General features: G+C 36.7%; 1 protein-coding gene across 4 annotated transcripts in view; it reads right to left on the bottom strand.

Moving 5' to 3' along the window:
* Positions 1–22,691, bottom strand: part of CDH18 (cadherin 18) — a 172,401-nt gene that overhangs the window by 53,837 nt on the left and 95,873 nt on the right. For 3 of the 4 annotated variants that reach the window (XM_005153354.2, XM_031052837.2, XM_031052839.2), the window contains one exon: positions 10,599–10,766. In XM_005153354.2, the coding sequence (XP_005153411.1) occupies positions 10,599–10,766 (168 nt within the window). Of the gene's footprint in view, positions 1–10,582; positions 10,767–22,691 lie in introns of all 4 variants that reach the window. The other variant, XM_031052838.2, reaches the window with a different exon arrangement.

The raw sequence follows: 22,691 nt of genomic DNA on the forward strand, positions 1-22,691 counted from the left end.
ATAGAGCAAAATAACAACTTCTGGTATTATGTATCTTCCAAAACTCTACAGAGTTTCTTTTATGTTCCTCTTAGGCCTTCTGTAATCCTGGGTGCAATACTGCAACACTGAGGTGCAGGACAGTGGACCAGAGGATACATTAAAGCTAACACGTTAAATTTTGCTTAGTTAAAGCAGGCTAGCATGATGGCAGAGGTGCATTCGGTAAGCATGTAGAAAGGCAAAATTTATACTGAATTCAGAGATTAAATCTGCATTAAGGCAGAAAAAAACACTGTTTGCTGGTTGTATTGAAGAAATTATGAATCTATAGATGTTGCAGGTGCAGAGGAAATGGATGTTATCACTAAAAAGTAACTTTATAGATCTGTTGGAACCTATAGACCAGTGGAAGATTTTATTACAAATTTGTCTGTTTCCTCACACAATGATTCTTAAATGATTATAGTCTTGAGCTGGTTTGGTAATAGTAGTGCATAATAATAATAAAAAAATAGTAGCACTAGAAGTACAGACAAGTGCACCAAACTTCCTTAGTCCAAAATGAAAGGGAGGTTTCTTAGGAAAATGAAAAGTAAGCTACCATACATTACAGAAATCTCAAGGGAAAGAAGAAATGTTCAGCAGGACAACAAAAAGTGTATAATTTGTTACATAAAAAAGAAAATACCAACGTTATTGTGGTAGGAAAATTGCTTAGTAGTTGAGGCAATTGCAACACATAGTTAATTCTCTGATGTAACTACCTGATATACATAAAAAATGCCATTTCCACAAATTTCTAAATAAATGCTCTGTTTTCTGTTGCAATGCTTCATACTTACACATGATGTCAACTGATGTTTTGTCTTATTGGTTGTTTTATTTAATACATAAAATTATAATAATGGAATGAGAGTCTTTGGGGAATTTACTTATTGTTAAAATAAATAATAAATGTGTTTTTTGACACTTTTGCTTTGACTAATGTATTACAAACAGGAAAAGATTGAAGCCATAATGAATATGTTACGTAGAAGCCACAAAGAACATGTTATATAATCAAGCCACTTCGGGAACTGCAAGTGATACAACCCATATGATAGGGTGAACTAATTAGACACTTCCAAATAGTCAAGCTACTTCAAATATATCCACATGACACTACACTCTACTTTATAATCACACCCCAAGTGTTAGCCATCTGTTTCAGAATCATTTTACTGATACCAGCTTCGAACATTTTAAAATACTAAAACTTCAAGTAAAACAAATATCTGGAACCACTCATTAATTATCTGTCAGTATTTTTAAAACAGAAACGGATTTGGTTTTTATTTTTGTTGTTTTGTTTTGGTCTTTTGATAGATGGAATGAAAACTTGCAAAATAAAAGCTTTTGGATCATAAGGTCAGAAATGTCTCTTGACGTGTATTTTGCCAGTGCTTCACAGGGACAGACTGAAGATGTCTCATACAGACATGAGCTAATTGGATAACTACAAACAGCATGATCTAAAAGAAACAAACACATAAAACAATAAAGTTCAACAACATGAAGGATATATAAAATGTATTATAGACATTCATTTAGTCTACAGGTTGAAATTGCAGCTGTTCTTACTAAAGACTAAATTGGTGTAAACTTTATTACCGGAAAGTTAGGAACCAACTAAGGCTCAGCTGAACACTTCCTTGGGCATTGAATAAATTTTGATAGGACATTAAAAAACAGTGGGGGATGTGCATACTGCAAATTCATGCTTCTTTTTTGTAGGCTATGAGTCTCTCCCAGCACTCTAAAAACTGTTTGTGAAGTTAGGAGCCCTGAGGATCAGGTACCAATCTGTATAAAATCTGTTTCACCAAATCTGCCCAACTTGAGCAGGTTGCTCCTACACTTCCAGCACTGCAGCCTTCCAGGAGCTGTTGTAAAGCAGAAATTTCAGTCTTGGAGATGATCTGAATTATTCTAGGGAAACTGCACAGTGACTTATGGATAAAGATTCTGTACAGGTTGATCTGGTTCTCTATTCTATGTCAACTTCCACTCAGATGCATCCACTTAGCCCATCAAATGAGTACATTAATACTCTTTTCCAGTTAACGTACTGTAAAGGATACTGCATAGGACAGTCATGCCACTTTGCTAACTGAAACACTGTTGAAATACATATAGGTGATCTTCACCTTTCCTTCAATAAAATATATGGCTTGTCTGTCATTGTAGTACAGAAACAATTTATTGATCTGTAGAACAACTTCTCACCTCAATTAGTCTAAATTCAACCTGTAATGCTGTGTTTACTCAGAGAGCAGTTTTTCCGTCTGAATCTCTCAAAAGAAGCATGACAGTATTTAATACACCTCAATATGCTTATTATTCATTTTATTAATTAACCTATTTTGTTGATAATTTTTACTTACTTTTACAGGTTATAATGTCCTCTTGACCAGCACGAATTACCTTACTAACAAAGGAAGAGAGGAGAGGCATAATATTGAACTAACAGAGAAAAAAGTAAATATTTGACCTGCTTGTTATTTGTTTATCCAAGGTATAGTTTTAGTAACATGAGGATAAATACTGATTGCTGATAAACCAACAGATGCATTAATTCATACACTACAGCTTGTCTACCTACTAGCAAACTGATAGACACAGTAACTGACTGCCTTAACATGAAATACCACCTTATCCTAAGCGTATATCAAAGTGCTATGTGAAGAAAGTTTGCTTGAACCTACAACAAGCTAAATACCTAAGTCATGCGCTAAACTAGTAAGATACGGAGAATAAATAGAAAGTGAGCCCAGCTCAAAGTCTAATGATTATGAGCACAAAATTCAACTGGCAGCCAATTAACAGTAGTTGGTCAGGAATCAAAGTGTGGCCAAAACTATTTCATGTCTTAATTAATGACCAGAATGATAGATTGTGTGTAGTCACATAAAGTGGAGCAGCAGGGCTGCTATACAAAGTAACCTGGACAGGCTGAAGAAATCGGTTAGCAGGACTCTCACAGCATTCAGTGACGGCACTGTGGGAGGAATAATGCCATTCACCAGTACATGCTCAGGGCCAACCACCTGTAAAGCAGCTTTGCAGAAAGGACCTGAAAAGTACCTTTCAAATCTTGACAAGCCCCTTATCAATGTGATCTAACCAAACCTGCTTTAAGCAGGGCTTTGGGTCAGATGTCTCACATGAATGTATGTTCCAGGTATTCATGAAGTTATATCTCACATTCCACTGCCAGCCATCTTTGACAAAATGAAAGTGCATCTCCAGCTGTGAACAATATTCAATGTTGCTTGGCAGCTTTCTTCTACAGTTATTCTTCATTCACAAAGCTGCATGTTTTCACTACATGTAATATGTTACTTGATTTTTCTTTTGAGGCTATTTTTTTAGAAGTCCATTTCTTGCAGCATGTCTTGGACATCTGTTACATCTTTACTATGCTTATTTTTAATCTAATAAAAACAATTACAATGCATCATCATTATGAATACAGTAACTATTAAGATTCCAGAAGTTCAGTCAATTTTATATTTCTGCTTTTTTTTTCTGAATATTCTTTTTGACAATTACATCCTTTTCATACAGCTAGACTAAGGAAGAAATTGTTAAAGATGTGTTTGGCTTATTCTTCTTCCCTATCAAAAGCCCAACACTTTTGCACTTTCTAAGAATATTTTAAGTGTTAAGTGAAGTTGCTTCTTATTCACAAATATGACAGAAAAGTATAGAAAAGACTGAGAACATTCTGACATTCTCAGTGATCAAATGTATTCTGGCTTCCTGTAAAAAGTGTTTATTTCATTCATGGGTAAAAGCAGAAACAGAAAAAAAGTGGGTTTCCTGTATTTTCAGATTAACTTTCTTATCTCATAACTCTCTTTGGTACTTACTGGACATTGTCATCTCTTAAGTAATGTATTCCTCATCTCACATGTCCCTCTCTTTAGGCATATCATATATGAATGACTGATTCTAGTATGTTAGAAATATATAGCGTAAGAAAAATCTTAGAACACTCAGATCACTGATGCTTGTCTCTTTTACCATTAAATTTCCTGAGGACATTACTGATGCTAGCTGCTTTTTAAACAGCCTGTTGTCCTTGTGCAGCAGCCCTGCTAGGCAGGTGATTCTAAATACTTCTGGAAAATCAAAAAGGCACCCTAACAGCTGTTATCTCTTGGCCTGACACATTCAAGTCACATACCTTCACAAGGTAATACAAGCATATAATGGTATATTTTTCTCTTTACATGTGCTCCTGGCTGTCAGAGTCAGAAAGAAACTCATGTTCTGAAAATTGACATAAATAGTAACCTTAAACACAGCCCTAACAATATTCTTAACTAAAGAAAAATCTTCTTACATTTCTTTACGCAAATAACTAAAATCTGATTTATGTGGATACTGTTTTAATTTTAAGAGTCTATACTGAGGTACTGGTTATGTCTCAACACTAACAGCTAAAATTTCAATGTTATGAGTATCTCTATGCCACTTTTATATAAAAGTTCCCCCGTTATTTAAGATTTCCTAATAATATGCTAAAACGTTCTGGATTAATCCTTATGTCTCAAGTTAGCTGATACTAGCATTCTGACCAAGAATTCAGTTTTGAAGAAAACTCTCAGTGTTAACAGGAGTGTTTTTAAGAGCAAAAGGAATTCTCTTTGAACAGCCCTTAAATTTTTTCATCAGTCTACTCTTTAAATCTCATTATGTTGACCCAATTTCACAACAGTACTAAAACCCATCTACATTAATTTTTAAGTAATACCTTTTTTGGATATAAAATATATTAACAAAGGCTGCTGTATTTCCTTATCATCTGGAAATATCTGATTTCCTGACATTTCCCCTGGATGGGCATACATGCTACTCCTTTTAGTAGACTGAATACATACACCAGGATCATCTTGTCTACTAATTTCCAGAAGGAATTCCTTTCTGGAGGCAACTTTGTTTAACAGCTAAGAGATTTGATCTGATTTATGTCTTACAGCTGGAAAAAATAGTCAAATAATATTATAGTCTGTATTTATATAGACATCCTGGAACACATATATGAAAAAAACTGTTGATAATAGGTAAACTATAATTTATTACTGCATATCCTAAATTGTGGACCACATGCAGGAACAACCAGTAGTACAAAAAAACTTCCTGGTGGAACACAGGTATGAGAAACATAAGAATAAAACAAAATTTCCAAAATGGTAACTCCAATTTTGAAGAAACACAACAAAGGTATATTCAAGAATATATCTTCTGAAGAAAATAAAAGTGTTCTGCACAAATCTGCCTTTAAACCAATTTTTCTACATGCCCCTCTAGCCTGATTTAAGGTCTTACTAAAAGACCTAAGCATCTCTTCAACAGTATCAGATTCTTGAGACTATTTGATTGCAATACATTTTACCTTTAATATATTATTGTTAGTAGTCACAAAGGTAATAATTGTTCTATTGTGAAATATGGAAAAGCTATTCTTCTAATTATAATTCTAAAAAAAATTAAATCTTAATAAATTGGCAGCATTTGAATGCAGAACAATTTCCAGAATTAACTGCTCTGTAATACTCCCTGGACACTGGACCGTTGCTGGACTCATCATCATCACACCACAGTAAATAGGAAACTGGGTTACTAAGTATGAACAAAATCTGATTTACAAAGGAGCAGTTAATCAGATGTTAGCAATCTTAAGCTAAATCAGTTATCATGTCTTTCTGCTGTTTTATTTTAAATTTGTTTCCTGAGGATACACAATTTCAGCAATAATTTTAATTCAATAGTTTCCAGTAACTTTTAACCCCTGACTGATTTCAGGCAAATCTAAGAAAAGGGCAAAGGCCTCAAAGATATGATTCTACAAGCCTATTAACAATTATTGGCTGAAAAGAAGATAAAGACCAGCTAAAAGAAAATTAGTGAAATTTCCACTTTGATTTCATTTGGCAGCAGGCAAGTGATCTATCAGTAGGCAGACAGCTGTGGACTAGTCACCACAGGAGGATGGGACAGTCTTACAGCATGTGACAAGAGGCAGTGTTTACAGTTATGTATGGGAATCATAGGAACTGGATGCATTATGTCAGACTGGGAATACAGAAAGGACCTTACTGGAGTATAAATTCTGACAGAAAATGAAGAGCAAATACTTTCGCACTAAATTAGCTAATGAGCTATATGAACAAGGCTGGAGAGTGGACACTTCATTGGCACAGAACAGAGCTAATGACTGCATCTGGGTTGTGAGCTTATATTTTCAGAGTCAACGTTCATATTTAGACATGGCTGTGTACTTTCATAAAAAGACATTGTACAAAGTGAAGCCAAACTAATTATGAATATACATAATTTCACACTTCGTCTATCATAGAATCACAGAATATTTAGGGCTGGAAAGGATCTTAAGATCATCTAGTTTCAACCCCCTGCCATGGGCAGGGACACCTCACATTAAACCACGCCACCCAAGGCTCTGTCCAGACTGGCCTTGAACACTGCCAGGGATGGAGCATTCACCACTTCTTTGGGCAACCCATTCCAGTGCCTCACCACCCTAACAGTAAAGAATTTCTTCCTTATATCCAGTCTAAACCTCCCCTGTCTAAGTTTTAACCTGTTACCCCTTGTCCTATCACTACAGTCCCTAATGAAGAGTTCATCCCCAGCATCAATGTAGGCCCCCTTCAGATACTGGAAGGCTGCTATGAGGTCTCCATGCAGCCTTCTCTTCTCCAGGCTGAACAGCCCCAACTTTCTCAGCCTGTCTTCATAGGGGAGGTGCTCCAGGCCCCTGATCATCCTCGTGGCCCTCCTCTGGACTTGTTCCAACAGTACCATGTCCTTTTTTTATGTTGAGGACACCAGAACTGCACACAATACTCCAAGTGAGGTCTCACAAGAGCACTCTGTGGAGGGGCAGGATCACCTCCTTTGACCTGCTGGTCACGCTCCTTTTGATGCAGCCCAGGATACAGTTGGCTTTCTGGGCTGAGAGCGCACACTGAAGCTGGCTCATGTTCATTTTCTCATTGACCAACACCCCCAAGTCCTTCTCCACAGGGCTGCTCTGAATCTCTTCTCTGTCCAACCTGTAGCTGTGCCTGGGATTACTCCAACCCAGGTGTAGGACCTTGCACTTGTCATGGTTAAAACTTCATAAGGTCGGCATCGGTTAAACTTCATAAGGCTGGCATCAGCCCACCTCACAAGCGTGTCAAGGTCCCTTTAGATGGCATCCCTTCCCTCCAGCTTATCAATTGAACCACACAGTTGGTGTCATCTGCAAACTTGCTATATGCTATATACTTTATCCTATATATATGGCAGTCTATATACTGCCATGAAACAACCAAGCCTTAGTAATCAAGCTTTCTAAAAAATGCTTTAAACTATGACTTGTATTTAAGTTGTGCTTTATTCTGAAGAACTGAGAAGTATCAAATACCAAAATCTACAAATGGAATACCAGTGAAATTATCTCCTTGTAAAATTAGACCCTACACACAATAACTAAAAATCTTCTACACACTGTCCAGAGTGTAATAATTAGCACTTGATGTTTAAAACATGTCAGTGGAAGCTTCTGCCTAGTGTGATGCTCTTGAGGAAATCAGAATGTATTCATCAACAAAGCAAAACATGAAGAATCTATTCATTTTAAACAAGATCAAATAGAATTAATGAAAGAAAACTATATAGAAAATTCTGATGTAACTCAAGGCTGATAAAAGTGTCATCAGCAGATAGAACACCTTCTATCAGATTACTGAACTACATTTATGAGAATGATATTAGGGCCCTCAACCACCAGCTAGGTAGATCCATCAGTGATAAAACTAACATGAACTGAGAGATGCTGATTACTGAAAAGCAAAAACTTTCCCAGGCAGAGCATTGTCTGTCAGCTCACATTAAAAAGATAGTTCATTTATAACTGGACTCTCCAAAAAAAGGAAATTTGTGTTGAAAAAAAAATTGTATTGTACAAGATGCACTTAAGTAATTGATAAGCAAAATGTATTTGAGGTTTCTGGTTATTCTCCTGCTGAAGTCACAACTCCTGGTGACTTTTAAGTGTTTCGCAAGCAGAATTTTTCAGCTGTTTTCTATTCCAGAGATTATTCTATGATTCTATGTATTTCAGAACTGCCACCACCAGAGTGATAAAATTATGCAGTAATGTTTTGTATCCTTCCTCCAAGAGTTTGTGACATTTTGGAAAAAGTGTAGCTCTTCTGTTGATAATTTCTTTGAAAGTCACCTGCATTTAGAATGAGTACAGAAAAAATACTCACAGTTAATTCATTTCAGCAGTTATATTTAAAACCTTTATTTCTAAGTTTTAAATAGGTTTCTGAAGAGTTTTTAAGGAGAACAAATCCTGTATACCTCATTCCATTTGTGTATCTAATGAACACTGATCAATCAAAGCCAGAACACTATGATCTTTTAAATATATATAATATAGCATATTTCTAAATAAAACAAATAATAAAAGCATAAATCAGATGTGCTTCCCAGCATGTTGTCAAGTACTCATACAGTTAGAGTCAGATTCAAAATTTGCAAGTATGGTAACGGAGAAAAGGTAACTAACCAAAAGCAAGTCTGCAGTATGGCTGAGGTTCAGCCTGTCCCAAGGGTTATACACTTGATATATGCAGTTTTGGTTAGCACTTCCCTTGAATTCAATTCTGAATGTGACAAGCCTCAGTAAGTCTCATTTAGCATTCCATCTAATTAGGAAATCAAAGAGAAATTTAACTGAAATCATGCCATAAAAAGAAAAGAGAAGAAAAATAAACAACGAAGTTATTTCTATTACTGCAATACTCTCATATTATTATATTACTTCATGATGCTCATGTGGCCTGTTTTAGATCATCTACACTTTTGTTCTGTATTACTAACATATAGCTACCATTCCTTTGCAAAGGGTTTAATTATACTCATTAAGAAGGAGTAAAAAAACAATATTACAGTCAGAACTGTGGCATAGGAATCCTATGTAAGGAAAGATAAAGCAAATGTTTGTACTCTACAGGTCTTTTCCTAAGAGGAATAGTTTCTATTAAAATGATAGATGTTAAAATACATCTTTTTAATTTTACTTTGTTAAATGAGTATTCATTAAATGTGAAATGATGTTTTGTACTTTTCAATGTTAATTTTTGCAACTATTAGAATCCCTTCAAATGTATAGAATGTAACTTTAGCATTTTACATTTCTTTCATTTTTGAAAAAAATATTAATAGACTTGTGCCAATGTACATTTCTGCCTGCCAGTCATTTTAATATCCAAACCTTTCAATTCAAAATGAAAGAGGCCAGTTCATGAAAACTGATATTTAGGGATCCATTTGTCTCCTAGTTTGCAAGAAACATAGGATGTTTTTTCTATTTTAACTATTCCAGATGCTGTATTTGTTCAAAGATATGCCTTACCTTTTGCCTTTCCAATGCTTAGGAAGTATTGTATAGTGATGGATGCAATGACAATTCTGCGGAATATAAAACTAAATATACTTTATTTAAGGCTGTGTTTCAAAGGCTTTGTTTTTATGTCTTGGTGAGGAACAGAGAAAATATTAATTTCTATAAAACTTCTAATGAGCCTTCTTACAGCTTGTCTAGATCTTACATAATGTCTATTGCCAGGGAGACTGTTTTTTGTTTTTTTTCCTGGATCTTTGTGGTCTCTGTTATTGTTTATAAATCTTCTCGTTCAAACAGCATAATGCATTTCTTGGGGGATGTACCTATAGCTACCAGTTCATTCTGTTCTACAAGGGCTCATGCAATGTCTGAGTCCAGATTACAATATTCTTATTGGCCTTGAGCCAATCTACAAAGAAAAATACAATTACATTACAGAAGACATTTAAATAAATTGTCAGCTGAATTCAGAATTGCTATAAGACTCCAGCTGCTGTGTCAAATCAATGTGCACCCAGTGAGCTGGACAGAAATAATATTCCTAGTAATGGTCATATTAGGATATTCTAAAATTATCCCAGAATATTTTTTTCATATATGCATGTGAGAACATTCAGTTTGACATCAACATCAACAATTCATTTAACTAGGATACAGGCAGACCTGTCCACAGCTCAACAACAGTGAGAATCAGCTTAGGTTTTGACCACCTGTAAAGTACAGAGAAAGAAACAGAGCAAAACCAAAATAGATATGTATGGAAGCAGCCAAAGGCATGCTGCGCCGAATTAAATTTTTTAACATGTTACCTTTTGTTGTCGTCTACCACGGGAACAATGTCATTTAATTGTGTGATCAAAATCACACATTTATTGAAATTTACATTCAAAAAGGACTGCAGAATAACCCACATACAACAAGAGTATTCCTTTGTCACCCATCTGTTACGCAGTGTTTACCTGAAAAAAATCTTCACTGGTTTCAGTATTCTAGCTGTGCCATCTCTGTGTTTCACCTGAAAACACCGGAAAACTGAAAAATATTGGTGAACACAAATACTTCCCAAGCTGCCTTCTCCCCGTGAATTTGAATTTCACTGAAAATCAACATGATTTTCAAATTATTTATATGCTGAAATTGTACATACTCTGAGGAAACCTGGGCGGATTGTCGTTGACATCAGTGAGTGTGATATTTACAGTTGTTGAACCCGACAGCCCTCCGACCTGCCCAGCCATATCTTTGGCTTGAATGACAACAGAATAATGCTCTCTGGCTTCCCTGTCCATGTTGTGCAAGGCAGTCCTGATCACTCCTGTGATGAAAAGAAAACAAACAAACAAAAGAAAGATCTGGGTTAGCTTGTTTGAACAAGAGGAAAGGCTGTGCACAATCTTTCTTTTCAGGGAAAGTGGATCATGGTGGATTTTCTGGAAGCACAAAGCTTTTCTAAAATCAAAGTAAGACAGTTTAGTTGTTTGTGTCTTGCATAAATGTATGTAAATATGTTTGTATATAAAAAGAAAACCAATGCCAGATGCTGATAAACAATCAACTTGACTGAGGATATGAAGAAATTAAAATCATATGTTAAGCCAACTAAAATAATATAATTAATCCAAATACAACATTCCTAACAAGAATGTACATTTCCTAACTTCCAGTGTTTTCTCATACATTATAGCTGATTAAATAGCTACTTAACATTAATGGGAACTCTTAGCTCACTGAAGAAGACACAAATTCCTTTTTAAAAGAAGTTAATTTCTAGATTAAAATATGACTTACCTATTAAAACTACCAAAAAGATAAACTTTCTTATTTGACAAATCTCAAAGAATCTATACTTTCTTATCTGACATGTCAAACATATACATTCATGTTAATAAGCGTAACTTAATACTGCGCTGTAAAGTGGAAGATAAGCTATTATTGTTTTTATTACAGTACATAGAGAAAACCAAAACTAAGTGATCCTAAAATTCTGTTAATTTTTATCCATCACCATCAGAATTGTTTTTACCATGTAATCAATTACACTTGCAGAAGCAAAGATTACAACAAATGAGGAACAATCAACTCTGTGGGCTCAGTTTCAGTTATGGGGCATTTCTAATTTATGATGATGCCTGTAAATTAGGCCTGGCTACTTTCTCTGATCACAGCCCGACAGAAACCTCATGGAGCTCAATAAAGGGAAATGTCAAGTCATGTACCAGGGAACCAGTAAGTGCTGTAGACAGAGGAGCTGGGAAGCAGCTTATCAGAAAAGGACCTATGGGGTCTTCAAGTTGGATATCAGCTCACAAAATTCCCTTGCATAAAACAAGGCCAAGAGCATCCCAGGTCACATTATGAAAAGTCTTGCTAGCGGGTCAAGGAAGGGGATCCTTCTCCTCTGCTCACCACTAACGAGGCCACATCTGGAATGCTGGGTCCAGTTGTGGACTCACCAGTATGGTGAGTATCTATGTCTTACACAAAAGACATTGACAGACTGCAGGGAGTTACATAGAGGTAAATAAATATGTGATATGACAAAGTTATTAACACTGAATTTAAAAAAAGCCTGAGACTTTAGCATAACTATGTTTTGGACACTTAAGCCAAGTGCCTGTTATAACTAGCAATAAAATATTCAGCACAATTAGTTGTTGCTTCTGCTTAAATTTTAAACATACAATAGCCATTAATACAAAGCAACTTACAAGCCTTGCTCTTCTAGACAGCCTGCTGTACAGCATGATTCTCAAGGTTTTCAAGGTTTTTGATTCCCACAACCTTAGATCACACTTTCTTTGCATATCTTCAGTTAAATCATTTAGCCGTTATTAGAGTCAAAATGGAATTTTTCAGGTAGCTTATACCATTGTTTCTGTTCTATTGTGAAAACAAATCACACACATATAACTAGAATAATCCACAAAGAGCAGTATTTAAAAATATCCATGAAGGTTCAGAATGATTTTAACACAGTTCTGCATTGCAAGTTCCTTTTGATCAGAAGCATGGATTCTGGATAAACTGGCTACAAATAGTGTATCAGCCTGCTTTAATTCATCAGTGTTATTTTTTTCTTTTCAAATGATACAGTTAGGAAGAGAATTCCCTTCCCCCCCCAAAAAAAATTACCCCCCAAAAAAAATTAACCATGATGTGCTGAATTTTCTACAATTTATACATACTGTAACAGAAAGCCATGGAGACATTTTCATAAATGCAGTTTCATCAAAATATGGTCCACAAAATCTGGTACCAGTGCTCCAAAAATTCATTTTAGGAAATGGGAAGGTAAAAAAGTATTCAAATTGAAAATGGCCTGCTTTAACACTTATCAAATAAATTGTTTCTGTTTTTCACACTAAACCCAAATTTTTTGGAATATTTTACGTTTATGTAAATGCACAGAGGGAGTATGGGACTTAAAAAAAAAACTTTTAATTTCAATTTGAAACAGATCAGATTTTGCATTGTGGAATATCTGTCTTCTGTACAATCCTCATAAATACACTAGTCACATTTTTTAACTAATTTAAACAAAGAGAAAACCCTGAATTAGAATTACTTTCCTCTTCCTTTTTTCAAGTGGTATGGTACTGAATCGATGCTCAGACAGTTACTAAGTATTTGTGGATGACTAATCATTTGATCTCTTCCACTTGCATCAGATTCTTCTTTTCTGATAACAAAATAAATGAAAATGAGCAGGTTTTTAATGCAAAAAAAAGCCTATAACCAAAGTTTAAAGTAGGATAAGCTGGGTTTGTGCTGAAGGACAGGAGATACATACACACATCCTAAAATTAGATCATCAGTACAAGGTATGTAACTAAGACACAGACCCTAATGCTCTACCCTTGTCACTAGCAGTTCCACCAACTGCACTGGCAGTATACTGTTAAAATCATACGTCATGCCAAAGTTCTCTATTGAGCACAAAAGGGAACTTTCTTGGTTGCCTTTTCTGATAAGATGATATGAAATGCTCCAGCAGTTTCTTTTAAAGTAGGAATTGCCCTCATGTATCTTCAGTATATTTGGCAGGGGATCCTACACATCCCTCAAGAAGATAGGAAGTTAACATTAAGGAAGACATCTCCCTGTCTAAAACAGTGAGGAAAGAAACTGTAAAAGAAAACTGTCACAGGCTTTTAAAATCTAAATGCAGCCTTAATTTCACCTCAAATTTGTTAGGCAGTATGCGACCCTCTTAACTGACTACTTTTCAGCTATGTTTCCAGTATTCATTCACCTTTATCAAGAAAAAAAAAAAGATGCAGACACCACTACGGCAACACCCCACCTGTTTTCTGGTATTAGGCAAAGAATTTTAACAGAAGTTTGACTGTTATGTCAAAAATCACATGTGATATGTGCCTAAATTTATTCACCTCTAAATCACAACAATTTGGGGATATTTGTTTGTTTGTTAGTTTCTTGTTGGTTGGTTGTTATTTGTTTGGTTTTTTCCCTCTCCTGATAATTTCTACACATGGAAAACACATTTTATAAATTGAATTTATCTTCCCTGACCACGGATTACGAGAAACCTAACTACGGTTTAGGTGAGATTTTTATCACCAGCTTTTCAAATGACAACCTTTTTTTTCTTCTCCCCTCCTCTCCCCAGATTTACATCATGCCGGTGATTCATCCATGATTGACTAATATACCAAGATTATTCTCCTTCAATGACACTTCCAAGTTAATGAGACAAGAATTACTGTGGAGTTACAAAACATCTTGAGCTAGAAGGGATCAAGTTCAACTCCCTGCTCCTCACAGGACTAATTAAAACTAAGCATCATCCTGATAGTCTCATAATTAGTCCTGCAACATGTCTTTTACTATATAATAATATTAAATGTCATTATGTTCTTCTTGCTTTTGCCCTCAGAGACATAAGCTATTTCCTCCGTACTGACAATTCCTCACAACTTTTTGCAATCAGGATATTTCTTCATGACAATCCTACATTTATCCTCAAAACATCAGACAAAACTGACTGAGAAGAACACTAAGATGAAAGACTGATATGCCTACTACTGTTGATACTCATTTTTGTTCCTTTTACCCAAAGCCTCTGTATTTGAGAAAGCTCTGAAAATAAGTTTATTTTTGGCAAGTTGTACTTCCTTCTCCATTCAGGCTTTCTGAAATCATTCTTGATATTGTACTGTAGTCAAACTCTTATTTTTTTCAAGGTTTTCTTTAAGATACTTCTATGTGCTGTGTCATCTGACAACGTGTTATGTTGTCTTTTTTAGCATTCTGTGAAGAACTGTTCTATTTGCATGGAAGAAGAGCTACAATGGAAGAAACAACTGTAACTGAGACTAGAAATCATGACTTTTTAATTCAAGTGCAGGCATTTATTAAGAAAATGTCTTCCATACCCAAGTGTCTAACTATCTGTTTACTGAAGTGTTTAACTATGTACTTACCTGACAGTCTAGAACACTTGAAGTAATTTATCTTTTCACTTATACAAAATAAGATCTTAGTTTAGATTCAGTAACCACTTCAGAATTTTAGTCAGCTTTATCTTACAGACAATTCCTGCATGATGGGAGAATGGAACCTTCCCAGAATAAACCATGGTTAATTTTAACATTTTGAGCTCAAAAGTTTTCTATTTAGTGGAAAAAAAACCCAAACCAAACCAAAACCTCAAAACATCTCCGCTTTAGTGACAAACTAGTTCTTCATGGGCAAGTTAATCTTTTTTTGTTTGGTAAATTTCCATCCTATTGTTGGATCATGAGCCTGGTCAATAGAGATTTTATGAAGGGCCAACAGGTCGTACTAGATCGCCCATAGTCTACATTATTATTTATCTGTCTTGTCATGATCACAACCACTAAATGGTTCAAACACAATTTAAAGTATCTATTTAGCAATTAACTAAACGTGTGATTTTACTAATTACTGAGGGAAGTGAACTGTTGCAGACGGTAATTTCATTAATAATATTACTTTTATTTGTGAATAAAAGGTCTATTTTTGTCACGGTTTTGCTTTAAGATATGTAGTTAAGTCATTATTTTAACTTAATATTCTTATATATTATCTATATTGAAAGATTTCAAAATCTACTATTATTCTATCTTGAAAGGAATAGACACATCCCTTTTCAGAGAAAGTATGGTTTTTGCCTTTTGAGACAAAAACTAAGACAGTACAAGTCAGCAGATGTATTTATTTTTCTAAAAACTTCAAAATGAACTTCAAGTTTAAAACTCCCAACACTTTGGCTTGGATTTGTGATTTAGTTCAAACTGTAACTGTAAACAAAATGTGCAATATAGATATCACAATCATACTCCACATTCTGAATGCTCCTGTAACAAAGATCTTTTTATTCTAGGCCTTTGAGTCACATTTGCTTTGTATAATTAACCTTTTGCATTTTATTCCATTATATGGACATCACTGTATTAGAGAAAATTTGTGGTCAATTTTCTTCTATGGTCATGATTACAATACTCTGAAGACACTATGCCATTTCTTAAAGAAATTATCGATATAAAATGCATGAATCTAACATTGAAAGACAACTGCTGTAATAAAATAGAAATTGCTGAAATAGAAGTAATATTTAAAAGAAAATAGTATGCGGTTTTAAGTAAGTAGGTTAGAATAGTGTTCATTTGGTATTGAAAGAAGGGGGGGGATTAATCAGACTGATGATATTAAGATGGATACCTCCAGGGGGAAGAAAGCAAAACCAAAAACAAAATTATGCAATTTACTATTAGTAAATGAAGCCTTCTCAGAAATTGTCAATGAGTAACAGCCTGAATTTACAAAATGAAAAAGATTTGTGCAGAAGCTTCCTGAAGTAAGGATTCTGAAGAAAATTTTACTTATTGGGTGGAAAACAGACCTATTTATGTGGCAATGGCATGGATGCCAAACATAATTACAGAACCTTCCACTGTTTTCACGATGCAAGGCATATTCAAATGAATTATATTAAGAATTTGCTGCCATGCTGCATCCCAGAAAACAGACTCAAATATGCCATATGCAACTGCTGCAAATCAAAGGAGTATCTGGCATGGAAATACCATCGCAAGTGGTGGCTCTATTTGAGCAGGAAGTTGCATTTTTTCCTGACAATAAGTAGACATATACGAATGCCACATTTGCCAGCTCTGTTTCAGTTAGTATGGTTTACAGATTTTTATAAAACATTTCTCTCAGACTCATTTGGGCTGGTTTAATCTGCAGGACATTATGATCAGGGACATTTTTCCACTGAAGAATTGTATTTGTCCCATCATCTTCAAATTGCTGGACGGCCCGGCACAAGCAATCCAGGAGGTTTCTCGATTGTGTGGAAGACAACTTCCTTCTGCAAGCAACAAAGGAACCAAGGAGGGGAGGTGCCCTGCTTGACCTCATGCTCACCAACAGGGAAGGGCTAGTTGGAAATGTGACTCTCCAGGGAAGTCTTGGATGCAGGGATCACGAGATGGTCGAATTTGAGGTCCTCAAGACAGTGAGAAGAGTGTGCAGTAAGATCCCTGCCCTGGACTTCAAGAGAGCAGACTTCAGCCTCTTCAGGAACCTGCTTAGCAAGGTTCCATGGGATATAGCCCTAGAGGGCAAGGGGGCCCAAGACTCTTGGTTAATATTCAAGGATCACCTGCTACAAGCTCAGGAGTGTTGCATCCCGACTAGAAGGAAGTGCAGCAGGAGGGCCAGGAGACCTCCTTGGATGGATAAGGAGCTGCTGAGAAAAATTCACAAGAAAAAAGAGGCTTATAAAAGGTGGAAGCAAGGACAGGTGGCCTGGGATGAATATGGGGATGTTGTCCGGGTACACAGGGACCAAGTTAGGAAAGCTAAGGCCCAATTGGAGCTAAACTTGGCAAGGGATGTTAAAAATAATAGGAAGGGATTTTATAGATATGTAGCGGCTAAAAAACAGACTAAGGACAATGTAGGCCCCTCCGGAACCTTTCCAGAGAACAGGCTACACAGACCTTGGAGAGGGTTGAGGTTCTGAATGGCTTCTTTGCCACGGTCTTCACTGGCAAAGGCTCTGACGACACCATCCACGTCTTGGAAGGCAGACACAGGGACTGTGAGACTGAAGAACTTAGGCCCACTGTAGGAGAGGATCTGGTTTGAGACGATCTTGAGAACCCGAATATGCACCAGTCCATGGGACCTGATGAAATCCATCCGCGGGTCCTGAAGGAGCTGGCAAATGAAGTTGCAAAGTCACTGGCCATCATATTTGAAAAATCATGGCAGACAGGTGAAGCTCCTGATGACTGGAAAAAGGGAAATATAACCCCCATTTTCAAGAAGGGGAAAATGGATGACCCGGGGAATTACAGACCAGTCAGTCTCACCTCTGTGCCTGGCAAAATCTTGGAGCAGATTCTCTTGGAAGGCATGCTAGGGCACATGAAAAACAACAAGGTGCTTGGTGACAGCCAACATGGCTTTACTAGGGGAAAATCCTGCCTGACCAATTTGGTGGCCTTCTATGACGGGGGTACAAAAGTGATGGACAGGGGTGGAGCAGTTGACGTCATCTACCTGGACTTGTGCAAAGCGTTCGACACTGTCCCACATGACATCCTTGTCTCTAAATTGGAGTGTCATCAATTTGATAGGTGGACCACTCGGTGGATAAAGAACTGGCTGGATAGTCACACTCAAAGAGTTGTGGTCAACGGTTCAATATCTGGCTGGAGATCAGTAACGAGTGGTGTCTCTCTCAGGGATCGATGTTGGGACCAGTCTTGTTTAATATCTTTGTCGCTGACATGGACAATGGAATTGAGTGCGCCCTCAGCAAGTTTGCTGATGACACCAAGCTGTGTGGTTCTGTTGATACGCTAGAGGGAAGGAATGCCATTCAGAGGGACCTTGACACACTTGTGAGGTGGGCTGATGCCAACCTGATGAAGTTTAACCATGACAAGTGCAAGGTCCTACACCTGGGTCAGAGCAATCCCAGATATAGCTACAGGTTGGGCAAAAAGGAAATTCATGGTTGTCCTGCGAAGGACTTGGGGGTGTTAGTCAATGAGAAAATGAACATGAGCCGGCAGTGTGCACTCACAGCCCAGAAAGCCACCCATATTCTGGGCTGCATCAAAAGAAGCGTGACCAGCAGGTCAAAGGAGGTGATCCTGCCCCTCTATTCTGCTCTCGTGAGACCTCACTTGGAGTATTGTGTGCAGTTCTGGTGTCTTCAACATAAAAAGGACATGGTACTGTTAGAACAAGTCCAGAGGAGGGCCACGAGGATGATCAGGGGACTGGAGCACCTCCCATATGAAGACCAGCTGAGAAAGCTGGGTCTGTTCAGCCTGGAGAAGTGAAGGCTGCGTGGAGACCTCATAGCAGCCTTCCAGTATCTGAAGGGGGCCTACAGGGATGCTGGGGAGGGATTATTCATTAGGGACTGTAGTGATAGGACAAGGGGTAACGGGTTGAAACTTAAACAGCAGAGGTTTAGACTGGATATAAGGAAGAAATTCCTTACTGTTAGGGTGGTGAGGTGCTGGAATGGGTTGCCCAGGGAGGTTGTGAATGCTCCATCCCTGGCAGTGTTGAAGACCAGGTTGGATGAAGCCTTGGGTGATATGGTTTAGTGTGAGGTGTCCCTGCTCATGGCAGGGGGGTTGGACCTAGATGATATTGAGGTCCTTTCCAATCCTAACTATTCTATGATTCTATGATTTCCAAATCACTATGGTATGGAAGAGATATCTTCTGGATTTAGTTATAGTGGATTGTTGGTTTATTCCACTGTGCTGTCATTCCTGTGAACATCAATGTTTCACATTGACTTAGACATCTGCTTCAAACTTTGAAGGTAATTTGCAATTTAAACAAAACAGACTTTTTTTTTGGTGAAGATGTCATTATCTAATCGCAACCCAAACTCTTTTACCAACCCTGTGGAGACAGTGTTCTCACAGGAGAATGGATATTTGGTACATGAGCTCTGAATAACTCCGAGGGATACAGCAAGGCCGTGGCAGGCCCAAGGAAGTCTAAGCAAGCAAGATAAGAAGAAGCTGTAATTCACTGAGTTATGGGAACTGTGGACTGTTGGCAAGCGTTCGAGGTCAAGTTCTCACACCTGTGCTTAACCAATTATGTGTTAGTCACTAAGGGTCTTCAAGACAAGTATCCAATCATGATATGCCAAATTGCTGTTGGTGTGTGTAAGCAATAGTATATAAGGAGTTAATGCTTTGCAATAAATGGCTTTTTCTCTGATCACATCGATCTCTGACTGAGTCCGTTCTGCGGCACAACCCTATGTCCACTGTGGCTCTGTATGGCCGAAAAGGTAAAGGCGTCTGCTCATTTGTTCTGTTGAGCTGCACAGATATGGTTCTAAAAGCCTGACGACCTCTGTGGAGGCTGGACTAGAAACCTGAGTGTACATGCACAACTCCAGTGGGATCTGGCAGGCTGTACGGCTGCAACTTGAAGTACTGTCTCAAAATATTTTTTCTGTGTTTAAAAGTAGCAAAGAAGAGTTAATCATGATGAATAAAACAGTTATAAGATTGTAGTACAGACAGGATGGAAACATATTTAAACAGAAACAGCAGAAATGGAACAGAATGAGGTGCTGCTGTCACAGTAACAAGAAAGTAAAATACAGGGCCATTCAATTAAGTTGCGTTTAGCAAGACATACAGCATCAATTCTTTAAATATTTTCTAGCCAAAGGAAACCAGCTTACATAACTATCTACACAAAACAGGCATGAATCGGACTGTAAGAAAAGAAGGGGTCCTCAGCTTCTAGAAATATATTAAGATTCTCTAAAAGAAGTCAGTGAGGGACAGCCACCACTGGGCACCTCAAGATGTGGGCAGTAGTTACTGGTAGTCACTACGTTTCTGACTAGGAAACTAGCTGTTTCTTTTTCTGTTTAACAAAGCAGCATTTTTTCCCCAAACACATTACATGGCTCTGCACTTAATTAGGTGAGGTGTTTATAAGCATTCATATCCTGAAAAACTACTCTTTTTGCATAACAATCCTCACTTTGGAAAGAAATCAAAGTATAGCTTGAATTTTTAGTATAATTCATAATCAAAATATATTCTTTCAAAATATTAAAATATTAAGTTTAATGGTGAATTCTGTCTCTAACAGATTCACTGTTAGAAGCCAGATGGGACCACCAGATCCCCTGCAGCACTGAGGCCATTAACTGAACTAGCATTGTACTGAACCTAGCAATTTGATTTTGGCTGAAGCACATCCTCCTGAAACTTAGCAAGTAAGTTTGAACTGACGTGATGAAGAGGTAGAAGATGCCACCTAGCTCCATGACTGAATATTCCAGTCATTAACCATACAACCAAAGATCTGGACTTTATGTGATAGTGTGCACTTCCAATTTCAAATCACTGACTCCTGTTGCCCTCTTTCAGACCATTAGTTCCCAGTATTTCTCCTTTTAAAGGTATTGCTATATTCTGCTGAAGCTAACCTTTCTGATAAACTAAATAGTAAGAAACTCTTCACTCTAAAGCCTTTCCTCCCACTCATAGTGTTATTTGCTCTTTTCAGCTTTGGAAAATTTTATAAAAATACAGACACAGGAAATTAATATTGGTATTTCAATAATTCTATACCCTCACTCTTAATCTTTTTGCAATATATAAAGAATATGTTTAAGGGTTGTATTGAGCTTTTTTTGGCTTATTTATGCTTTGGAAACTCATTTTGAGCTGCTTTACCCTTAGTTTACATAGCTATGGGCCTCCTGGATATAGTCCCATCCTACTCAGTTCTAAGTGTAGGTCTTTGCTTTTATTACACAGACTGCCATAGGTGATCAAACAATATAATTTTGACAGAATGCACTGTTCTTTATTAATCATTTTGCCATTTTTGTGTCTCCAAAAAGTTTATTAGCAATTGTCTTATATTTACTTTTAATCCACAAAGACAGAAGTTGAATAGGGTTGGTTTTACACTGATCTCTGTAGAGCACAGGTGGAATATCTTCCTTTCATGATGATTCTGCCTTGATGACAACTTTCTGTAGATTTCTTACAGGTATATTTACCTATTTACCTTCCTTGGTGAGAAGGGACAACATTATTACACAAGACAAACAAAACAATTAAGTAAAAAGGGGATGCATTCAGTAACCTGTGAATACAGCAGATGGGAATTAAGCACATGAATCCTCTCAAAGGAAATCCTATTTCACAAGAATGAGCTTTAAAATACCTGAAAACCATATATATGAATGAGCTCAGAAATACCACTCTTAAAATAGAAATAGTATTGACCCCTAGTATCAAACATTGCTTCTTGTAGTATCACTTACCTTCTGGCCTACATAAAAATGTATTTAATCTATAGTTTGAATGAAAATGACAAAATCATAGCTGCATTTTGAAGCTGCTAATATTTCATCATAACCCAAAGCTCCTTATTACTTCCTTCATAATGGAAAGAAAAACAAAGATGAAGCCACAGACTTGACTTCCTATTTCTCATCTGTTATTATTAAATTATACTTTAATGCAAATTAAACCTTTTGTATTTAATAAGTACACGACAATGTATCTAAATAATTGGAGGTAATTAACACAGTTGCCTATTACGATGAATAATACTGTGGTTTCATTTCAAAGTATATCACCTTGATAAGAGGGCAAGAAAAGAGACACAGACTACCCGCATAACAAAAAAACCTTTCAAATAGGGTCAAAACGATGTCCAACTAATTAAAAAAACTGAATGCAACATGCTATTTTGAAATGATCCCACATCTGGACAAAATTTCTGAAAATTGATGATTGATTTAGTTATAACTGACAGACAAGATCAAGACATACATTTCAGATTATCTGCTAGTGAGAAAGCTTGCTTAGCCAGCAGATCAATTTACCATTTACATAGTTGTGCTGTTTGCACCCTGTGATACTTACCCATTTCATACTCATAAGAATCCCACTTAACCACAGTGCTTCACTGACTCATGCATAACGCATTAAGGACCATATAGCATAATTTACAATTGTTTTAAGTAGTTTAGAGCACAACCTTTCTCAGCAGTTAAGTATCATTGTTTGTAAAGTGCAAATAAAATACAATGAGAATGGTGTCAATATGGAAATGTGAAACATTTTTCCATGTATCCTCGGTACATGAGTTACAATGTAACTATTTCTGCTCCACATGTTATGATAGTGGCCATGCAAGCTAATGCCTGTTTCAAGCAAAA

This window comes from Melopsittacus undulatus, chromosome 1 (assembly GCF_012275295.1).
Source record: "Melopsittacus undulatus isolate bMelUnd1 chromosome 1, bMelUnd1.mat.Z, whole genome shotgun sequence".
Lineage (NCBI taxonomy): Eukaryota > Metazoa > Chordata > Aves > Psittaciformes > Psittaculidae > Melopsittacus > Melopsittacus undulatus.